Source organism: Carassius gibelio, chromosome A24 (genome assembly GCF_023724105.1).
Source record: "Carassius gibelio isolate Cgi1373 ecotype wild population from Czech Republic chromosome A24, carGib1.2-hapl.c, whole genome shotgun sequence".
In the NCBI taxonomy this organism is placed as follows: Eukaryota; Metazoa; Chordata; class Actinopteri; order Cypriniformes; family Cyprinidae; genus Carassius; species Carassius gibelio.
Genome location: NC_068394.1, coordinates 7873490 through 7891173, shown reverse-complemented (window position 1 = coordinate 7891173; position 17684 = coordinate 7873490). Strand labels below are relative to the sequence as shown.

The following is a 17684-nucleotide window of genomic DNA, read 5'->3' as shown; positions in this document are numbered from 1 at the left end:
CTTTGTGTCACAGCAGAAATTGCTATGGAAACAGTAAAGCTCAAGAGTAATTAAAAATTTAATTGCACAATATCATCTAAAACGTTAATAAATATTGATATTTGGTTTGATATGACAGTCCGATCCCTGTGACGTATCATGTTGCACCTGCTGACCCACAAGGTTGATCACGATCACAAGACAGTAAAACATACACATACACATTTATTTATTTATTGCTGCCATCTACAATCGTATTTCCTCATGCTAAATGTCATTTGTCAAACCTTTTTTAAGTAAATTATTGTGTTAGCCTCAATGCTAGCGGTTAGGCTAGCTGTCCCCTATTGAAAAGTACAGCCGGAGTGTACTAGCATGCTAATCGGCTATTTCATAATATCTAAAGTAAATTTGGTCCAAAAATTAAACGAGTGCAAGTGGATTATGGTATTAAATGAAACAACTGTGCCCTGCTGCATTTATAGGTCATTACATAATAACAATATAATTAGACCATCAATATTTAGTTATAAAATAGGTTATAGAAGCAGATCGTGAATATTTGTATCTTACTATTTGTATAAATGTACATGTTTGTTATACTTTTATACTCAAATACATTTTCTTAAAGGGTATAAAGTCTATGATTCAGCTTAATTTGATTAAGGAGGGAAAGCATTTGCCATTTACAGTACTAATATATAACCTTTATAAAAATGTAGAGGTAAAAAAGAAGCTTTGTTCTACATATAAATGTGTATTTGAGTTGTAACTAAAGGACTAGTATATTCATTTTGTGCGTAATGTTTGACACACGAGCACTTATTCACATCTAGTTTGGTTTATAAAACTGTCCGACTCCGATTTTCCAAACGTGGATGTTTATAAGGGAAGGTGACCTACAACACTAAAAAAAAATTGGTTATTTATGGATGAATGGAGATTTTAATGTTTGTGGTTATGGTATTTTTTATTATTTTATTTTGCGTATAATTTTTTTAATGTAAAAATAAATTTGAATAATGCATTTGAAAAATGCGAATGAGTTTTCTGTAAGGCTCATGTTTAAGGGTAGTCTTAGTGTTGTTTGTACTGTATAAAAACCATTATGTCTATGGAAAGACCCCATAAAACATGGAAAACCAATATGTGCATGCATGTTTGCATTCTCACTTGTCCTCTCTTTGTTGCTATTAAATCGGGGGTTAGTAAATTTATGTGTCACATTTTGATGGAAGATATCTGAATGTCATTTCAAAAAACAAGATCAGCTGCAGGCCTTAATCTGACAGACTAGAATTGTAGTTTGTCCAGATCCTGTTTGTGCATTTCCACTGGCAATGAATTACTATGGCCTGCCTCCTGACTGAACGAAGCACGCAGATCACCACTGAAGCAAACCAAGTCACCACTGAAGCAAAACAAATCACCTCTGAAGCAAAACAGGCTTGTGCATCACCTCACCCCTTCCTTGAGGGTGGAGATCATACTAAAGCATACTTCTTAAATGAAACGCTTCTTTCATCGGGTGGCTTGTAATACTGAGAGCCAATGTTTCAATGCTAAATATGCAGATTGGCAGCTAGAAGGATTTTGGACTTCCATATTTGTACCGCTTAAGTCAAAGTTGGACTAAGGCCTAATAATACACCTAAACACATTTCCTCACAACTTTAGACATTACAGAAAGTCATTCTGGTAGAATGTGCCATGCATACTTCTTAAATGATAAGACTTCCTTCTTCCTTTCTTGCTCTTTTAGAAAATCTTTCAGTTCTGGAGCAAATAAGGCTTGAGCTTGGTTTATGTTGACAGTCACTATTAGCATCGGATAAATGATTTTCCATCTAGTTTGTGCTCTGGTATCCCAGGGAGAATTAACTACCCAGTGCATGGTGTTGATTAAAAACTGTCTACCTCACTGCGTTGGTGAAATGTAACCAGGCAACAAAGCATTCCTATAGACTGAAGTCTTGGGCAAAGTAATTGTCAGTTTGATTTACTTGTATGGACATGACTTGAATTAAAATGTTTGGATAATGGAATAAAATAATATTTAAATAAATATAAAAATTAAAATGCAAACTAATGCACTGGAATAATTTGAATAATGCTTGAATTCACTTTTGTAGCTTGCATTGCCAACTTGCAGAGTAACTAATTACACCCAGGCATGTCCTGTTTAACGAGCTGGCTGCTTTTCTAAACTGTTTGCATCTTGTATCTACAGATGAGTGCTCAAGCTTGTCTGCTCAACGGTTTGTGTCAGACAGACAGTTTGAGAGCAATGGCTTCTGTAAGACAATGTTTGTCCAGTTAGACAAAGTAGAAAACTCAGTTTTACTCTTCCTCTTCTATAATATCTGTTTGTGTTATATGGCTGCAGTGAAGACGAGGATGATGAACGTCATTCTACAGACCCTGACAGCAGAGACTCCAAGAATTCCAAAAAGACCCTGTGCAAAATTAAATGGTCCCGGGATGAGGTACTTTATGCATGAATTTTTATGCTAATTCTAATTCTTCTACACAGAATAGCATTCAAAAGTTTGGGGTCAGTGCATTTATTTATTTTTTCAGAAATTAGTACTTCTATTCGGCAAGGATGCAATCAGTTGCTTAAAAGTGACAGTAAAGACATATTTAAATATTTCAATTTCATATAAATGCTGTTCTTCCGAACTTTCCTTTATTAAAGAATCCTGAATATAAATGTATCATTTCCACAAAAATATTACTACATTTTTATCAAATAAATGCTGTCTTCTTGAGCATAAGGGACTTCTTTCTTACTGACCACAACCTTTTGAATGACCATATATGATATTTAGGTTTCAAATGGGATTATTCTTGGAAGCTTCTTAGGTTTCTATGATGAAACAGGAAGGGGTGGGGTATTACAAAAGTGCTGTTAGCTTTGCTGTAACAGCTTGCTAGTTGTGTCTGAGATGGAAAACCTGATGAAATCTCTTTCATGCACAGGATGAGAAGCTGAAGAAGCTTGTTGAGCAACACGGAACTGATACTTGGAAATTAATCGCCAATTATTTCCCAGTAAGTAACTCGCTGTATGAGATTCTTAATCATAACTCCTAAAAGTATTTCTAAAATGTGGCTGGAATATTCTAGTGGCGCTATGAAATGATTTTTTTTATTATTTCACATACATATCAATTTTTCTGAAGGAGGCAGTTCTCAGAAGTATAATTTAAAATATTTTTTTTATTATACTTATGAAAAACTATATTGTAACATACTATACTATTTTACTATTAAAACACCCAAAAAGCCACATATCAAGTTCTTTATATATATGTTTACACCCAAAAGTACAATTACTGTCGAAATATTAGATAGCATTTCAGTGGAACTATTGTAAAATGTATGTTGTATTGTTAGTGACAGGCCTGTGTGTTAGTAAAAATGTTATTATAGGTGTACTGTAGGTGTATTAGCTGCAGGTGTTGATGTGGGATTCTGTTGCACTCCGACAGACAAGGACAGATGGTCAATGTCAGCACCGTTGGCAAAAGGTGCTCAACCCGGAGCTGGTGAAAGGACCCTGGACAAAAGAGGAGGATCAGAGGGTAAGATGAGCCGGGTGCTCTGTGTCTTCAGAGGAAGACGGATGACAGATTTGGGCGGGGTTTGATGATCTCATAGTCTTGATTCTGAGTTTTAGAGTGTAAAATTTGTTGTCCTCCTCCTCTACTACCAAAAGAACTGAAAGCTTTTGCTGCAGTATCCTACAACACACTGTTTAGAAGTTGCATGACACCATTCCAAAAGAAATTTGGACTTTTTAAATGTTTTTGAAAGAAACCTCTTATCCATTACTCCAATCTTTAGTGTCACTTGTGTTCTGATCATCTGTTTTGCATCTCAACAGGTTATTGAGCTGGTTCACAAGTATGGGCCCAAACGGTGGTCAGTGATTGCCAAGCACTTACAGGGCCGCATAGGCAAACAGTGCCGAGAGCGCTGGCACAATCACCTCAACCCAGAAGTGAATAAATCCTCCTGGACCCAGGAAGAAGATCGTATTATCTATGAAGCTCATAAACGTCTGGGCAACCGGTGGGCTGAGATCTCAAAACTGCTTCCCGGACGGTAAAAAGCTGTATTTTATCTCAAAACCTATGCAGAATATAGAAGAAGAATACCAGAATGTCTGTGTAGGTCAAATAATGACCTTTACCTGACCGGACTCTTACAGGACAGACAACTCCATTAAGAATCATTGGAACTCCACCATGCGCAGGAAGGTGGAACATGAGGGTTACTTGCAGGAAGGCAGCAAGAGCTACAGCAGTGACCCTGGCCAGAAGAAACGCCCCAAATCCAGTCCAGCTGTGGAATATCAACATGACCAGAATCAAATGATCATAAGTGGCCAATCACAGGTGATAACACTCACAGTGATGCTGTGTTTGCATCAGTATTATATGTCATACTTATTTTTTCATACTTACATTAATTTACTTAAAATATATTTACAGTAATTTTATAGATTAGAGTTTATCTTCAGGGATTAGAATTTATATATATATATATATATATATATATATATATATATATATATATATATATATATATATATATATATATATATATATATATATATATATATATATATATATTATATTATATTATATTATTATGTAATTGTATATGTATGTGTGTGTGTATGTGTGTGTGTATGTGTAAAGACCTCTAACTAGCTTGCTCTATTCTTTTATTTTTTATTCTATCTGTTTTCTTTTTATTTATTATATTAGTTAAAATCCCATGCTACATGTACTGTGTTAACCCAACTGAGACTTGTTATAGCACTTATATATCATTGCTCTTTTTGTTGTTTTTGATTGCTTCCACTGTCTTCATCTGTAAGTCACTTTGGATAAAAGTGTCTGCTAAATGAATAAATGTAAATGTAATGTATGTATATATTAGGAGTGTAACAGTACGCAAAAATCGCGGTTCGGTACATACCTCGGTTTTAAAGTCACGCTTCGGTTTATTTTCGGTACAGTAAGGGAAAGAAATGCAAACATTAAACTGCAGGTTGTTTTTTACTATAAATTTTTGTAACAATTTGTTTACACTTTTTTTAAACACTTTTTAATAATAATAATAATAATACAAATATATATATATATATATATATATATATATATATATATATTTTAAGTTCTCCACTAAATAAAATAAGTCTCAAACCAATATCACATAATAAAATATAATGAAAAATATAAATGAATAACTATGATTACAGTGCAGCATTACCAATCCCAGCTTGTAGGCCTGCTCATATTTAAATATATATATATATATAACTAAGTGTAAAGTGCAGCAACAACAGTTTCAGTTTTTAGACCTGCTCGCTTCGTTATAGCGTTGGACCGATCGGAATTAAGAGCAAAGGTCTGTTTAAATGCCGACGGGAGCTGCATTTGAATTGCAGTCATTTTTTTCCTGGTGGTAGTGATGTTCACACTCGCGTGATGCCTTTTGAAAACCTTAGAATCAGCTGCAGGGCGGGATTTGCGCTGAACATGGAGACTTCTGCCACTTAATATGTATGTACCTATGTTCTGCACACAAAATATTGCATTCGGTCATTTGTGCACTGTACCGAAAACCCTGTACCGAAATGGTCCGGTACGAATACACGTACCGTTGCTATATATATATATATATATATATATATATATATATATATATATATATATATATATATATATATATATATATATATATATATATATATATATATATATATATATATATATATAGCTATCGGTCAGTATTATATGCATGCTATTTTCCCTTATTTTGACATTTAGATTAACTTTACATTATAATGTTGTGATGCCTGAATTCACTTGTAGCATTTAGTGTTTGGTATTTTATTTTAAATTTACTTACACAAATTATTGTAGAATTTTAATATCGACCATTATTCTGACAATCATTTCCACTGAAGCTCTATTTATGCTTAATTCAATAAATATCAGATATGAAGTATTTAACATACAAGCTTCCATACTGTTTTTGATTGGCAGCCACCCAGATATCCATATGGTTCACAAGGTGGCCAGTGTATGGAAAACATCAGTGGCGAGATGTCTAGCTTTATGTCGGTAAGTCCCATGGTGCAGTTCTCACAGCATGCTTCAATCTTCTCTATATCTCTTAACTTTCTGCTTTCTGAAGTCTGTTTGTCTTTTTTATTTGTATTAATTAAAAAAAATCAATCGTATCTGTTTGTGTTTAATTGTTTAATCTGCATGTGTGTGGTGTGGTGTTAAACTGCTCTTTATCTCCTAATTTCACCAATGCAACTTTACAAATTTGTATGGATTGTAAAATAGTTTTCGGAGCATATTGGCATTAATATAATGTAATTTCAAAGACCTAAAATGCATCTGAATCCTGAGTGGTTTTGCTTGGTGAAGTCAGGACCTCATAAAAGTCTCGTGAAATTGTCAGTAAAGTTTGTGTCTCGGTCTCTCTTTCCGCCTCTTCCCCCCGGTTCTTCTTCCTCACAGCCTTGCCATGACGACCCAGACAAAGAGAAAAGAATTAAGGAGCTAGAGCTGTTGCTAATGTCAGCTGAGAGTGAAGTCAGAAGACAGTCGGGCCCTCGTGTAAGAAACACTGTGTGCGCATAGAATAGTGCTCTATAGGTCCCATCGCCTTCCCTCATTCCCATCCTACTCCCCCATACCCTCATTTCTAGCTGTGCTGCTCAGTAAATCCTTCCCGCCTTCACTGCCTCGCACCCTCCTTTGTGGTTTTATTAGCTAAAACTACAGTAAGTGACAGCTTTGAGGCATGAAAGCATGTTTTTTTTATCTTGTTTTTTTTTTATCTAATTTATTATTTGTAATATATTCTCTATACATATTTTACATTTTCTCATACTATACATATTTTCTACCATAGAAAATAGATCGCTTTTATTATTTGTTCAGTTAATATCATAAATGTTTACAAGAGAATTTAGGATATGGTCACAAAGTAATATTCACATATAAGTTAAGTAGTGTAGGTTTATTGGCTCAGATGTGTGTTAACTCCACTAACTTTTTTTTTTTAATTATTCTTATTTTTCATAATCTCTCTCTCCTCACTGAGATGAATTTTTGGTTCTATACAGAATCCAGAGAGCTACTCCAGCTGGTCGGACAGCCTGCCTGATGATACTGTCACCACCACCACAGACAGTGTGGAGGACCGAGGGGTCGAGGTACGTGGTTTAGAGGAGGGCCAGCCTGCTGCGATGCCTCTTCCTGTCTCTCCCAGCAAGTTCCTGGCTGCTGAGGCTACTGCTGTGCTGTCCACACTGGAGACCATCCCAGAGTTTGCAGAGACCATGGAGCTTATTGACTCAGTAAGCAGAGAATTACAAAAATCTGGTATAATATGTATATATTATAGCATATTTTGATTATTTATGAAAATATATTATAATATTTCGGTTGAAACATATATATATCCAATAAGGATATTCTTTTTTATTTTGACAGATTTATGTTATTGAATTAATAAAAAATAAACTTAGGTGAGCATTAGATGATGGAAAATAGGGGAAATGAGCATGCACAATTAAATATCAGTATTGACAAAAAAATGTTTTAGTTGCATTTGCTCTTGAATGTGTCACACCCTGTTCAACTTAAAAAAAAAAATATGGTATTTATTTTAGGTTAGGTATGAAGTTATAAAAGATGTTAAAAGATGTTAGATTTAACATTTTCTATTTTTCCCAGTTGCCTTGTTAACAAGCATGCATATGTTTACTTGCCACCTAATGAAAAGTAAGGTATATGTTTTGATGCTCCAGGATCCTTTGGCCTGGAGTGATGTGACCAGCTTTGATCTCACTGAGGGAGGCCCCTCTCCAAAGTCCACTAACCCCACTGATGTTTGTACGACCCTGGAGAAGTGCACAGAAAGCCTGGCCTATCCAATAAATGCTCCTACTGTCCCAGCTATGAGCAGACAGTGTGCTGCAGTGAACCAGGGCAAGTCTGTGGCTCTTTCTAACACCTGCATGAACCGATTCAGCTCTCCACTACCGTCCATCACGAGAAAGAAGAGGAGAGAGAGAGGAGATCAGTCACCTGCAGATGAAAGGAGCTGTGCGTACATAGACAACAGTGGGAACTCACCAAAAAACACCCCGGTTAAAGGCCTCCCATTCTCACCCTCTCAGGTATGGCTAGATTTATAACACAAAAGACATTTCAGGCCACAGAAATGTTTGAATTCATTAAAAACTTTTTCTTATTTTTTCTTTCCATTTAGTTCTTCAATGTGTCTGGTGGTGAGCCCTTGATCCTCCACAATCCAGCTCTTACATCCACTCCAGTGTGTGGACAGAAATGCCTCCTCAACACACCCCATCATAGAGAGACCACACCAAAACACCAGAAGGAGAATGCAGGGTCAGGCATTATTCTTCACCTCTGCTGTTTGAAAATATCGAGCTGACAATCTCAGAATCAAGAAATGACTAATACTATATTGTCTTCACAGATTCAGGACCCCGAAACTCCATAAGAACATCGCAGTCCACACTCCAAGAACGCCCACTCCTTTCAAAAATGCCCTGGCCGCGCAGGAGAAGATGCACGGCCCGTTAAGAGTGGTGGTAAGTCAGAATGAAAAAAAACTTTTGAAGCTGTGTCAGTATTATGAGGCCAAAACCTATATGGAAGAAAAGAAATAAAAACATTTGTTTGAATATATAATATTTTAACAGTCCCAATAACTGGCTTCACTTGTCAATTTATTTGAATTTTTAAGTGAAATATTGACTTAATACTATAGGTTACATAAGATTCATGTGTTTTTATCGGTGCTTCGCTCGTTAATTTGCCTTTTGACATGTTATATTTGTGTGTTCAGCCCCAACCACTGGCACTTCTTGAGGAGGACATCAGAGAGGTTCTGAAAGAGGAAACCGGAGCTGACATCTTCACACAAGTCCAGAACCAGCCTCCGTACAGATCTTATGAGGTGCTGGCCACTTTCTTACATATTTGTTCTCACAGTCATTCAAATGGGTTTATCTTAAATGTTCAACAGTTTTCACCTAAACTTAACTCTTAAACTGAACACTAGTTTTTCTTTTTAAACCGTGTCATTTGGGGTTCACAGCACATGGAAGCTCCTGCAAGGAAAGTGAGAAAGTCTTTGGTATTGGACAGCTGGGAAAAAGACTGTTTAAATGTACAGCTGTTTCCACAACAGCAGATTAACAACAATGGAGCGGTAAGGCCGTTATCATACTTTACAAACTAATAACATAATAATAATGATGCATCATTAGTATTTTTTTCCTTCTTGAGTTTGCAATGCTTTTGTTTTCCCCCTCCGCCTCTCTTGTAGTCTCGCAGTGACGACCTACTGACCAGATCCATGCTCATGATGCCATTGACAGAGAAAGAGGACAACTCTTGCCCTCCTGCAGCACTGAAGGATTCATTTTCCATAGTGCACTCCCTTAGCCCACAGGACAAGAGAGGAAGCATGACCCAAAGAAGCCCACCTTACCAAACACCCGCTCTGGTAATTCACTCATTTCACTCAGGAAAGATCCTGATAAGATATTAATCTGTTTATATCCATTATATCCACCACATAACTGACTCTCATTAACTCAATTCTCCTTAACAACAACAACAACACCTTGTCAAGCTCAAAAACATGTTTACATATCCAGCAGGTCAACAGCGAGTGGGAAGCGGTGGTTTTTGGGAAAACGGAGGATCAGCTGATCATGACCGAGCAGGCCAGGCGTTACTTAAACACCAACCCCACCACCTGCATTTCCAGAGCTCTCGTCCTTTAAACTCCACTACTGCACTACAGCAACCTCCTCTTTTCCTCTATCACACCGACATTTAACCTCTCAGACAATCTGGTGTAGGAAACAGAAAACACTCACTATGATGTTTGCTAAACACCTGTTGACGTAACAATGTACCGCTTAAGAAAAAAACATTTATGGAAATGTACTCCTATGTAGTCCAATACGAATTGCATTAGATTTGCAGGATTTAGCTAACAGTATTTTAACAGTTATTTTTATCCATTTTTAGTGTGCTGATTTTAATGGCTGCTTTCAGTTAACTTTTTAAAGAAGGAATAAATCATATAATTGACATTTTTTCAGAATTTTAAAGCTCTTTTTTGAGGATTTTAGAGACTAAGGATAGGGGAGCACTGGCAGTGTTGCACTACTGTGGTGAATTGTTAGGGTGAGGAGCAGAGACAGTGTTGAGGAGTAACTGGAAAGCACTTGCAACGTATTCGTTTCCGCTCCAAACATAACAAAGGTTCCACCCCGATTACTTTATTTTATTTATTACATTTTTTTTTATGAGTAGGACACTCACTGAATGTATTGTATAGCATGAATCTGCTAAGTTAACGTCTACTGGAAGGTACCTCGATCATCTTATTTTTGTGTTTTTTTCTTTTTTGCTCCAAAGTGAAGGTTGTTTAAATGAATTGTACTTGGAGAGGGGCATAAAATTGCTGATTTGCATGTTCGCAACTGAAGTATAAATCCAGCATTTTCGCTGCTTATGAAAATGTTCTCAGTTTAGCCAATATCATGTTTGGTATCGATATTAATGCATATGTTGCATTATGCATAACACGTTCCAAGAACAGATACGTAGGTGAGATTTGTTCATTAAGAGCTGTAAGTTCTATTTATTAAATCTTTACTAATTTATTTATTTTAAAGATATAAAGATAATCATTAATTCTATTTCTTTTCTGTTAAATATTTGACTACCTTCCATTACATATTTCTGATTTCAATAACACTGCCACTAATTTCTCGGACTGTACAGTAAATTGAAGATCCTTTCCAAGTTTCCGTCCGGTTTACACCAATTGGTTGACCATGAAAGTAGCAGCAAGCAGCATTCAACCTCCAAAATGTGGGGAAATTGCACTTTTTTAAAAATATTTTATGAATGTTGGTTCGTCATTAATATCTATCGTTTTATGCCCTCTGTCGTGTTTACATTTTGTTGAATGTGTTGATTTTTATCGGTGGCTAAATGTATTTACACATCATTAACACTGACATGTCAGGACGTCATCTGAAAGGGGAAATGGTGTAAATATAGTTTCTCTCTTCCACTTTTTAGCTCTGGAAAGGTTTTTGTAAGGTTTTGCTCGCTGCTACTGAGAGTTACAGCAGAAATAGACATAAGCACGATTGGCTGAAGGAAGTTTAGGACAATTGCTTTGCTCTCATATGAAGTGAAATGTTGAATGAAATGTCTTGCTTTAATATTTTACACTAAGAAGATCCCATGTAAAATAGTTTCAGGTTATTCACAATGATAAGTTAGTTTGAGAAAATGAAACACTAATGTTGAAGGATTTGGCAGTATTAGAGTTGCATTTTGGGTTTTAACACATTTGTCTTATTCAAATTGAGGAAAAAATGTTTTGTTAAAAGTTTATTTTTTGCTAATTGTAACCCAATATTGTAATGCAAAAACTGACCATCTGTATACATCTGTCCCTCATCATATCCATGTTACCGAGAGATTAATTTATATTTGGGTCACATAACATTGTGGATAACTGTTTAATGTCTTCATTCTACCGTCAGAATTTGTTGCTCTGTAGACTTGAGGGAAACAAGAATATGTAGCAAACTGACAAAGCAGCACACTTAATCTGACATACTGATTTCTCATGCAGTATGTTATGTATTTGACATTATTTTCTGCTGAACAATTATAACCTGCTTCATTGATATTACAACCAACTCACCAATAGTCATGTTGTCATTCACATACCTAAAAATAAAAAATATGCTCTTCAAAATGTGCCATTTGTGTATCTTTCTTTATTGGTTGTGGCTTATTCTCTGAAACTGATTCAAACAGTATTTAACTTTTTGATTGACAGCACTTCCATCCTTCCCAGGACCAAATTTTTCATCTAATAATCACCTTCTTATTCATGTCACACTGCAAAAGGCCTCAAAGAGTCCTGTTCTCTTCTGAAAGCCAGGTGTTTACAGCAGTAATGGAAGTTGACGGCTAGCCGCTGTCACTGGGCCAGGGGGGTGCCTCAATCTCTGCCCTTGGTGTCCGTGGACCCACACCCTCCCTGAACAACACAGCTCTCCACAGGTCAGCTGCTCTCTCTAAAGAGGCCCACTCGCCCATGAAATAATGTCTTTTGGCTCTATTGTTCTGCATGTCTGTTGGTTTTGCAGGCCCATTCACTCAATTTCCCCTGAATAGAGGGGCACAAGGCCCCACTGACATGCCTTCTGCTGCTGACGGCCATTACAAGCCTATAACACATGTGCTCTTATATGTTGTTGTTTTTTTTTAAGAGAACACTTTGCTATTGATTTTTGTAGATGGTCAATGCAGGCTTGAGAGATGTCAAAGGACCATTGGGAATAAATTGGTTGCCTGGTTTTGGCTTTTGTACAGTGCACCATGTGCTTTATGGCTACTGAAGCCATTTTGGCTCAAGGCAAAACAAACACCTGTTGTATTCTCTGACAGTGATGTGTAAATTTAGAAACAACTTTAATCTTTAGGTTGAATCCAAGCCTTGATTGATGTGAATATTGGTCTATGAGTAGAAAAAAAAAAAACTGCAATTACTGGCTGGCTTATTTATGTGTACTATTTACTGGTGGCTTTATGTATTTTGGATGTGTTTCAAGAAGTAGTTAAAAAAAAAAAAATATATATATATATATATATATATATATATATATATATATATATATATATATATATATATATATATATATATATATATATAAACACCTGGGAATAGAATACATTGTCTATAGTTAATCACGGGTCTAAAATATTGTTGTAAATTTATTTTCAAATTGTATTAATTTATATCGAGATTAATTACCTTTAAAAATATTTATCCAGTAATAACAAACGAACGGAAAAGGCATGGAAATTCAAACGCTAACCACCTTTTATCATGAAGAATCTACAGCAACACAATGAAAAAAATATATATATATTTTGGAAATTTTATAATTTCCAGAGTGAATGTGAATTTTCAGTCTTTATTAATGAGTATACTATATATATATATATATATATATATATATATATATATATATATATATATATATATATAAAATGACAAGAACATCTGTGTTCTAATTTACAGCCAAATGACTCTTATGAACTGGTTCTTTTTAGTGAATCGGTAATACAGCTCAGGAAATCCCAATCGAATCACGAACAAATAACTCTTCTGAGTCAGTTCTTCTAATGAATCACTCAAAAAGACCGGCAAACTTGCGAGTTCCCGGCGCTTTGTATAGGTATGATGAACCCTTCACTAAATGAACTCACTAAATTTGTAAATTTTATTTTAATTTGATTTGAATCAACACTACTCACCCTTTAAGTTGTTCCATAACTGTTGACTTTCTTCTGAAAAATGTTGGTAACCAAAACGATTTGGTTATGCACTGTATGGACAAAAGAACATAGACATTTCTTAAAATATCTTTTATGTTCCACAGAGGAAAGAAAGTTATACAGATTTGGAGTAAATTATGAAAGAAATTTGGGGTAACTGGGCCCATCAAACATAAATTGAACCAATACTGACTGATATGAAAGTATTCTCTGAAAACCCCCACAGGGAAAGAACCTATATGAGGATATATGCGCATATATGAAACCTATATGCAGTTGATATGCACATATATTCTGCATATATACAGCATATGTGCACATATGTGGTAATATATATGCGCACATATGAAACATGCAGTTTATATGCATATATATGTTGCATATATACAGCATATATGATATATTAATGCAGAACAGAACATTTTTATTCGCAAACATGTCTGTATATGTACAAATCTCTGCACAATCATTTAATCCCTAATCAAATTGAAAGGCATATGTTTGTGATTCATAAGATACATGTATAAAACTGATGTAGCACATTGATATTTTTGCATTTTGAGTCTAATTTCATCCCATAGTTTTCCTATATTATATGTTATATATTATATATTATATTATATGTATATATATTACATGCATATATATTTACATATAATATAAGAAAACTGCCAATTTTATATATGTCACATATATCAAAAAACTGTATCAAACATATATTAAAACATATATGTTTATATAGGTTCTTTCCATGTGGGACTGACAAAACCATCCTGACTGAATATCGGTCACTCTTTTTCCTAATGTTATTTTTTATTTTAGATGCAATAATGATCTAATATATGTAATAATATACAATATATGATCTATATATAATCTCTTGAGTGGGAATATAGCACCATGCACTCTTTGCATGTATATGTGTGTGTGTGTGTGTGTGTGTGTGTGTGTGTTTTAGAGGTGTCCCAGTGGAGCATGTGGTACAGAACTATCCTGTGAAGCCCCTCCCTTGGGTCTGTGTGCGCATTGGCTGCCATTGTGTGCAGTAGACAGCAGATGGTAGGCTATCGCAGCAGTGACAGACCCAGTCATCTGGCAGGCACCCACAGTTCAGGCGGGAAACCCAGGCATGGTGCTCCACTGCCAAATGTGCCCATTAATATAGGTCAGTCTTTCCACTGGTTATGACTGCCTGACTGCTGAGAGGTTGGACACTGAGCTGGCCAGGCACATAGCTATACTGTAGAAGCCTGTTATAAATAAACTCATTTAGATCATTTTTGAGTTCGAGAGCAAAAGGGGCCCTGTCAACAAACAGAGGCCTATAGTGTGCTGTGTACTGTGTTCATATACAGTGTACTTATGAATGATTCTGCTGTCCACATAGTTTAGTATGGAAGCCTGTCTCTGTCATAAAATAAAAATATAAAATGTCATTGCAACTTTTTATTTTACAATTCCCACATCTCATAATTTTAAGAAATTTATTCTTTCTCAGAATTGCGAGTTATTTCTTGCAATACCTTGCAATTTTGCGTTTTATCTTGTAGTTCTATTTTTTTTAATCCTGCATTTTCATATCAAGTTTCTTAAAATAAAAAAAAAATTCTCTGAATTTTCTCTGTTCTACCTTTCATCCCAGAAATATCGTCTATGACTACAATTCTGATTTTTTTTTTCTAAAAATCCATGAGTTTTTATTTCTTTCGTGGACAAAAGGATCTGTCAGTGTTACAACATGCATATTTCCTTCAAGAACTGTTCTTGGTACATTCAATTTCATATTATTAGTGCACAAAATCATATTACGTTCACAAAATGCATTTTGTGATTCTTAGGGGGAAAAAAAGACTAAGAATTGCAAGATACAGATATACACATAAACAATAGTAAGTATAAACAATACAGAGAATTCAGAATTACAAGTTAACTCAAACTTATTCCATAACCACTCAATTGCGAGAAATAATGTCAGAATTGTGAGATGTTAACCCATAACTGTAAGATATAAATTTCTAATTGTGAGAAATAAAGTCAGAACTGTGAGCTAAAAAGTCGCAATTACTTTTCTATTCTGGAGCAGAAATTGGTGCTTCCATATTCTAGACTCTGCTCTGCTAATGGAACAGGATGCAACTCCAAAAGTGGTCTAAGCCAGATTTTTTCTTGTTTGACTGGGCTGTCCTGGTGAGGAGACACCTGGTGAATGGGGTGGTGGTTGAGGACACTGTGTTCTATGGGTGGGGCAGATCTAAGTCTTTCTCCAGATGAACAGCTGCTCCTCAGGTGAGCTGCAGGCCACATGCTGCAAGATGAACACTGAGCAGACTGACTGTATGCATGCTTTTTTGTGTTCTCATTTACTCTTTTGCAGTTTTGAAGGTTCTGAAGTGCAGTAGCACATCAATATGACAACAACAGTCACTGCATCAGTGGATTAGGATTACTAGGGTTCTGTAAGAGCCCTGTATAAGGGTCCAGGAGAAAGCTGAAGTCATTGTGGCCAGTAAGCCAAGATTAACAGATGGCCAAGGCATCTTAAAAACTGAGAGAAGTCAGTTACTGGGGCTGATTAAAAGGAAACAGAAGCAAAATGTTAATCTTAAGATATATATGGCAAGCATGATGAGCACTTCAAACTTAAGTGCAAGGATTGCATTTTCTAGAAAAGTCAGACTGGTCAACAGGAAGATAATTATTGCTGCTACATTAAATACATGTCAGTGGTTGAGAAGTTGGACGTTTATTGATCAGACTTTTTCTGTGCCACTGAACAGTACCAAAGTAAGAGATAAATTGATTATTTTTATTTAGTTTTTATTTGTATTCACAATATAAAATTTATTCTAGTCAATATATATATTTAATGTAACTAATATTTAAAAATAAAAATATATTATTTTTTTAATATATTTATTTAACACTTAAAACTGTGCAACAATATTTATCATGACCTTGAGTCATCAAGCGCATTTATAACACTATTTATGCAAAAAAAATATGTCTGCCTGAATTAAAAGACTAAATTCTGAAAATATCTAATGATCATCAGTATTATCTAGTTCAAGACTATGTAGCATTTTGCTTATTTTTATTTTTATTTTTTATATTAGTATTACAAATGCGCCAACTACCTTTACAACTTTTAACATTAAGACTACTTGATTAAACATTATTATGATTAATTCTGTCTAAATGAAAATATATTTTCGTAAATATACTGTTACGTTTGGTACATTACATGCTCCTTATACCAAAAGATGACATCTAGTATTCTTTTATGAAAGAAAATAATTGCCTCCAGTCTCCCCCCAATATATCACAGGACTGATAATGAGTTATTAAGAATAGGAATTAAGAATACACATTTCCAATCTAAAACAGCTACTGTACTACTTCTCCTGTGCCTTAATGAGTCATTCACTCAGCATCAGAAGCCCAAATGGTGGCCCCTGGCAGTGGCGAATCCTATGGTGCTTGGACAAGATCCTCTGGAGCACGCTGGGAGAGCTGTGTGCCTGGGCCTCACGTCTGACTGCCAGCAAAGCGCCCTCCTCCCTATCGTCCCCCCCCCCAGGGGACTTGTAGCCTGCCTCTGCTGGGGAACACAAAGAGGAAACAACAAACACAAAGGCCCTGTTTATTCCCAATGACCCAGATTCCAGCGCTTTGACGAGGGGAGACAAGTGACAGGCTGTTCAGCTTTGGTCCAGGACCATCACCAATCAAAGGACCACGGTGTGGTTTAATCTGCCACACCTTGACCGCTCAAAACAGGGTCTTGACAAGAACCCAGAGAGTCACCACATAGGAATTCACACCGGTGAAAAGTGTGAAATTGCACTGGCAGCGTTGTTTTATTGGTTGAGTAAATGCATGAAATGGCTTACTATTGAATTATGAATTGGATACAAACAGGTTTGCTGCACAACTACCGTCTAAAAGTTAGTAATAATTACGTTTTTGAAAGATGCCTCTTATGCTCACCAAGCCTGCATTTATTTGATCAAAAATATTGAAAAACAGTAATACTGTGAAATATTCTTACATTAATTTATTATTATGTATTAATTTATTATATATATATATATATATATATATATATATATATATATATATATATATATATATATTACATTTATTCCTGTAGCAAAGCTGCTAAGCAATTATTCCAGTCGACAGTCACATGACTCTTTAGAAATCATTCTAATGTGCTGATTTTAATTTTTTTTTATTATCAATGTT

General features: G+C 35.4%; 1 protein-coding gene across 6 annotated transcripts in view; it reads left to right on the top strand.

Annotated features, from left to right (window-relative positions):
• The window catches only part of LOC127946609 (myb-related protein A-like), a 12563-nt gene extending 716 nt beyond the window's left edge, over nt 1–11847 (top strand). The window contains exons 2-16 of one of the 6 annotated variants that reach the window (XM_052543301.1): nt 2366–2465; nt 2962–3033; nt 3474–3566; nt 3869–4089; nt 4196–4382; nt 6045–6122; nt 6531–6629; nt 7142–7375; nt 7808–8200; nt 8293–8432; nt 8524–8638; nt 8896–9006; nt 9148–9261; nt 9379–9558; nt 9716–11847. In XM_052543301.1, the coding sequence (XP_052399261.1) occupies nt 2366–2465; nt 2962–3033; nt 3474–3566; nt 3869–4089; nt 4196–4382; nt 6045–6122; nt 6531–6629; nt 7142–7375; nt 7808–8200; nt 8293–8432; nt 8524–8638; nt 8896–9006; nt 9148–9261; nt 9379–9558; nt 9716–9841 (2263 nt within the window). In that variant the 3' untranslated portion in view covers nt 9842–11847. Of the gene's footprint in view, nt 1–2365; nt 2466–2961; nt 3034–3473; nt 3567–3868; nt 4090–4195; nt 4383–6044; nt 6123–6530; nt 6630–7141; nt 7376–7807; nt 8201–8292; nt 8433–8523; nt 8639–8895; nt 9007–9147; nt 9262–9378; nt 9559–9712 lie in introns of all 6 variants that reach the window. The other 5 variants (XM_052543300.1, XM_052543302.1, XM_052543305.1 and 2 more) reach the window with 5 other exon arrangements.
• The last annotated feature ends 5837 nt before the right edge of the window (nt 11848–17684 follow it).